The sequence below is a fragment of the Neophocaena asiaeorientalis genome, unplaced genomic scaffold, assembly GCF_003031525.2.
Source record: "Neophocaena asiaeorientalis asiaeorientalis breed wild unplaced genomic scaffold, Neophocaena_asiaeorientalis_V1.1 scaffold67, whole genome shotgun sequence".
Lineage (NCBI taxonomy): Eukaryota > Metazoa > Chordata > Mammalia > Artiodactyla > Phocoenidae > Neophocaena > Neophocaena asiaeorientalis.
The window spans coordinates 3,138,831-3,144,695 of NW_020173731.1; the positions used below are offsets into that span (position 1 = coordinate 3,138,831).

Here is a 5,865-nt window from a genome sequence, read left to right on the forward strand (position 1 = left end):
GGGAGTCTCAGGAGTGTGTTTTACTGTGTTGTAGGGTTGTGTCCTGACAACCTCTGTGAGGCCGGGGGGTACTGACGAGGAGTGATTTCTAAATATTGAAGCCATTTAACTTATGAATGCAAGAATTCCTACAAGTAATTATTCCTGTTTGTCTATCCAAGTGTCAGGGCGCTCAGAGGTAATTCTGTGGATAAAGGGCATAAAGGCTGCCTGACTTAGGGAATCAAATTAACAGAACAATCATATGAGCGAGAGATAGTCCTTTGCACTTCATGGAGAACAGAAAGTTGAACAGAGAGACCGTGTGGACATTTCTGGCTTCTTTGGAAGATAAGTTTAACGAGCCTTCCAGTGAGAGAATTGCTGGCACAGGGCGGAATGGTAAAGCCGCTTTTACTGTTGTTATTTTGTTCTCGTGTTGTCCATGGCAGTAATGTCATCGCTGCCGTTTGGTGGGACATCCGGGTGTCAGTAAATCTTGTTATTAGTAAGTTAAATTATCTGTAATTTGGTGATGGGCTTTTGCATCAAGAATTCTGTAAAGGAACAAAATGATTGTAGGGTGGTTCCCCACATCTGTCTAAATATCTGGTGAAAAAAGGATAGAGTTGTGATTTTAAGTGCATTAAAAAATTCATGTATTAATTTTTTTTGAAAAAAAGTTGCTGAGTAGTTAATCATTAATTACTAATTTATAATTAGTTAATAATTAAATGCATATTCACTCCATTTTCTATCATCCAGTAATAAAGTAAATAAGAAAATAAGTATAAATATTAAAATAAGGGCTTCCCTGGTGGCACAGTGGTTGGGAGTCTGCCTGCCGATGCGGGGGACGTGCCCCGGTCCGGGAAGATCCCACATGCCGTGGAGCGGCTGGGCCCGTGAGCCGTGGCCGCTGGGCCTGCGCGTCCGGAGCCTGTGCTCCGCGGCGGGAGAGGCCGCAACAGTGAGAGGCCCGCGTATCGCAAAAAAAGAAAAAAATGAAAATAAACGGAAATAATGTTAATGGAAGTAAAGAGGCAGTGTTACAAAGAGTGAGGAATCAGGTAAGATTTTAAGTTCAGGATCAGGGAATTGCTTAAATCATTGAACCCCACTTTTTTCATCTCTAGAATAGGGATCGTACAGTCAACACCCAGAGGGTTGTTAATGAGGCTGAAATGAGATAATACATTTAGAAATTTTTTTAAAAAGTTCAAATTCTACTCCTGCTTTCTTGAGCAGGCAGGCTTGTACGATGAAAAAAAGCATGTGAATCGAAGTCACATAGACACTGGTGTGAAGGCAGGCTTTGCCGTGTGCATTCTTAGATGAGTTCTTTTAATCGCTCTGAGCGTCAGTTACTCTAGCCATGAAGTGGATCTTATCATATCACCCTTGTAAGGTAAGGTCAAGTGCACGGATTTGACCAAGGCGCTTGGGAGCAAGAGTCTGCTGGCTCTTGAATCTGGACATTCATCTGTCAGGGGCATATGCTTGTGTGTGTGGAATATGTGCTGCCTGGAGCTTGCCTTCCAAGTGATGACCTTGCTGCTGCTTTTCTGTTTGCAGTGACCCTCCAGAGCGCCACGCCGGGCATGGACGCCTTTTTCCGCACTTGGAGGAGCACGGGTGCTAGTGTCATCGCCCAGTCACAAAGCTGCTAAGGCCGTCTCAGGGGCGTGGGCGTCAGGACAGGAGGGCAGCATCCGAGGGCCACAGAGCCATGCCTTTCGGCCTGAAGCTCCGCCGGACCCGGCGCTACAACGTCCTGAGCAAGAACTGCTTTGTCACCCGCATCCGCCTGTTGGACAGCAACGTTATCGAGTGCACGCTGTCTGTGGAGAGCACGGGGCAGGAGTGCCTGGAGGCGGTGGCCCAGAGGCTGGAGCTGCGGGAGGTAAGGGTGCAAGCGTGGTGGGTGGATGCGCCGGAGCTCAACCCCAGGAACCAGCCGCCTTCTCTTGGCACCTGCCAGGCTTTTCAGCCTCAGCCTGGTTTCGAAGCATCCTGTTATTCTTAGCATGGCCTAGATCTTAACACCTTTCAGTGGATGCAGACACCTGCTCTGATGTTGTGAGAAGCAGGGACACCCCCTAGAGTTTGCATGGGGCACGGGCTGGGGGTGGCAGCACCCCTTTGCTTTCAGCCCATGAGGAGGTTGTAATGAGACTCTCCTCCCCAAAGCCATTTACTCTCTTTAAAAACAATCAAGTGGGTAACTGGGGTTTTGGCATTCCGGCTGCATATCAAGGGGAAAACCACATAAGCGGTGGATGCAGCTGCTTTTTTGTTTGTTTCCATATTTTCCTCTTCAAAGAGGGAAAAGAGGGAAAAAAAGAAAGAGCATTTAAAGTGAGCATGACCAGCGAGGCTTTTTTTGTGGGAGCTTGTAAAATGGGGGTTTTGTTCCTTTTAAGATTCCTCGTGACCTTGTTTTCTTTGGGCTTTAAGCAAACCCAGGGTTCACCATTAAGACAGTCACGTTATCTCTCTTTAGAAGAGATTCTTAGAGCAATGTGCCCTTTGTAACCAGCAAGCCCTGCTTTTTTTTTTTCAGTCTTACAGACATTTAGGACAAGGGACTTTTGAGAGAAACCCCCTCAAGCATTTGTGTCTTGGGAGCATATCGCATGTGGCGTATGGGCTGGTAGGTAAGGGGGTGTGGTTGAAAGGTTGCCAGTGCTGAAATGACGGCAGACCCCTGAGAGTCAAGCCTTCCCGAGGGCAAGGAAGAGCTCTGTGATTGTCCTGGGCCCTGTGACACCATTGCCCAGTTCTCAGGGTGATGCAGAAGAGGGGAGCGGTCCCTATTGAAAGTGATCTTATTTGATCTCTTTGCTCACCGCTCAGGATCCACCCTCCTTCCATTTGCACAAAGGAGTTGGGGGTCAAGGAAGGTCTTCCTCTCCGCTTGGCATCTTCCACAGGCTGCCTCTTATCCTCTGGGGGACTGTTTCACCTGAGCACTTCTGTTTCCTACTGGTCTTCGTGTTTATACTTTGGTTTCAGTGTTCAGGCCTTCCTTTGACATTTATCTTCCTGCAGAGGAGACTGTCCTGCCCAACAGGTATATGTAGCTTGGTAGCTGGCACAATAAACATGTGAAATGTTCTGACCTTGCTGGTTGATAGTTGGCTCTTTTTTTTGCTTCTTGGTACACATACTTAAACATATGTGTGTGTATCGGTGTAAAGGAAAAACCTTAATGCTGTCGTCAGTTGGTCAAGAGGCTGGTCTAAATTCTCATAAAAATTTTCATTATAGATCATTTGAAAATATATGCAGTGGTTTTACTTTTGAATATTCCCAGTAACTTAAATGAGAACAACTAAACATTCTTTGCATGCATTAGAAGCAGTATGGTATGTGGTTAAGTAGTTATAAGTGCAGGCTTTGGAGTCTTAAACTTGAGTCAAGTTATGGTTCTGTCACTTACTAGGTAACCTTGGAAAAGTTATTGAACTTCTCTGGAAATCAGTTTTCTCAGCAATAAAATGGGAATAGTGATACTCACCTCACTTACCTTACAGGGCTGTTGTAAATATTAGAAGAGATATAGTATGGCAAATGCATAGGGCTGTGTCTAATAATGTATAATTGTTCCAATTTGAGAGTTTTGAAAAACATTTTTCCGTTAAAGAAAATACTGAACAACTGCAATGTTCCAGACACTGTTTTGGGACTTGGTGAAACTAAGATAAATAAGTTGTAATTTTTCCTTCAGGATATGCACAGACTAATAGAGGAATCCAGCATGTAAAAACCAGCTAAGACTGAATGTGATCCACACTAAATGCAATGCAGGGGCTGGCCTGAAAGACAGCGGCTCTCCTTAGAGTTGTGCAGTGCACGGCCTGCTCCACTGAACACCGCAGCCCTAGCTAGGGGAGAGGAAGCCTCAGTGAAATATGAACAGAGCCCTCGCATTTTGAACAGGGACTTGAAGGATGCCCAGGAGTTCAGTAGGTGGAAAAGAAGGCATGTCATTCTGGGCATGGGGAGAAGGCATCTCTGTGAATCACCAGGTAAAGCCAGAGTGTAAGGTGCATAGTGAGCGGTGTCTGGAGATGTGTATGATAATAATAATTAAGTTCCAGCAGAGTGTTGTTTCTCTCAGTGAGAGGGCAAAGGTCAACCCTGGATTATCCCACAACTGGGTCGTCACAAAGGACAAAGCAGTGAAGTCCAGATTCTACCGTCAGCGTGTGTTGCAGGGTGATTGATCTTCTAATGCTAAGATGGGGTTTGCGTTTAATGTTGGCTTTATTTTGACATGCTCTAAACAGGCGCATCCATATTAGAACAAATCACTTTCTTTTTTGGTTTTATGCTTTCATTCTGTGACAGATCACATTGAAGGTATTGGCCTTTTGTGAAACAGTCCTATAGAAAGTCCTCTTGAATTGAAGGATGAGATAGAGCAATGTAATACTTTGTTCTTCATTTGCCCAGACACACCTCAAGGAGGAATGCATGCCCCACCCAAGAGCAGAGGGGAGGGTGTGAACACAGGGTCTGCCACACTCACTTGACTTTGTATGTGGGTCATTTTTCAAATAGGGCTGATGGTGCTTTAGAGAAGAAAGAAAAAATTCATCTAAGATACAATGAATTGTTTAGTCTTTATGAAGTTTTGGAAAGTAGAGTGTGGTGAATATTTGGCTTTGCCATTAGAAGTGTTCTGTAGTTTAGGTGTACCCTAAACTTGACAGTAGATTTATATTAGGAAAGGAAAACTAATTTTGATTTAATTTTTGATCTATGTTAATTACAATTTATGTTTTATTAGATAACTTAAAAATAGATTGTAGGGAATTCCCTGGCAGTCCAGTGCTTAGGACTCCATGCTTTCATTGCAGGACACAGGCTCCATCCCTGGTTGGGGAACTAAGATCCCATAAGCTGCATGGTGCGGCCAAAAAAAAAAAAAAATTGTATTTTTTGAGGCAGTTTTAGGTTTATAGCAAAACTGAGTGGAAAGCACAGAGAGTCCCTTATATCTCCTGTCCCCTCCCCACCAGGCACCCCCACTGTCGACACCCCGCACCAGAGTGGTCCATTTGTACAGTCAATGGACCCACATTAACACATCATATGCTCAAAGTCCATAGTGTAGGTTAGGGTTCACTCTTGGTGGTGTGCATTTTGTGGATTTTGACAAACGTATAATGACGTGTGTCCATATGGTAAACTTTTTTTAATGTAATAAACTGATTTCTTAAACAAATGTTATATGCAAACATTAATTGAAAAGTATACATGTTTCAGCGTTAAACACATATTCCTCTACCAACAAAATGAAATGTCACCCTGAGTCACCTTGGGTCACCAGAGGTCTCAGTTGACTCGCTGCTAGTATTTGACCGTGTCCTGTATGACTTTATCCTCCTGTTACTGAATGCAGGTTCATGTGCTCGATGCACGGTGAGGCCAAACAAACCGAAACGTCCGAGTTTGGAGCAAAGAAAGGTTTATTGCAAGGGCCAAGCAAGGGGAACAGGTGGCTCCTGCTCAGAAATCCCTGAACTGATATGCTAAACGTTTTCAGGGTCAAATTTGGTTTTGAATGCACAGCTGTGCTGCCATTTCATATGGCATCCAGAGTGCCCAGGCCTGGCTTAGTTAGCAGACACAGTCATCCCCTGGGGAAGCAGAATATGACGGGGTCCCTGCTCCCAGAAACCCTGGAGTTGCGAGAATAGGAAAAACAAGAAACAAAACAAAGAGAACAGCCTGTGCCACGGTACAGAAACAGGAAAGAACATGGAATTTTCAGGGAAGGGCAGAGTGCAGTTTGCACAGATCTGTGTGTGTGTGTGTGTGTGTGTGTGTGTGTGTGTGTGTGTGTAGGGGTCATGGGGGGGGGGAGAGGTGTGTGGG

General features: G+C 44.8%; 1 protein-coding gene across 1 annotated transcript in view; it reads left to right on the forward strand.

The window, feature by feature from the left end:
- The first annotated feature begins 1,568 nt into the window (after window positions 1–1,568).
- PTPN14 (protein tyrosine phosphatase non-receptor type 14) overlaps window positions 1,569–5,865 on the forward strand; it is a 101,898-nt gene continuing 97,601 nt past the window's right edge. Inside the window, exon 1 of the mRNA XM_024751196.1 lies at window positions 1,569–1,882. Coding sequence (XP_024606964.1) covers window positions 1,709–1,882 — 174 coding nt within the window. The 5' untranslated portion in view covers window positions 1,569–1,708. The remainder of the gene's footprint in view (window positions 1,883–5,865) is intronic.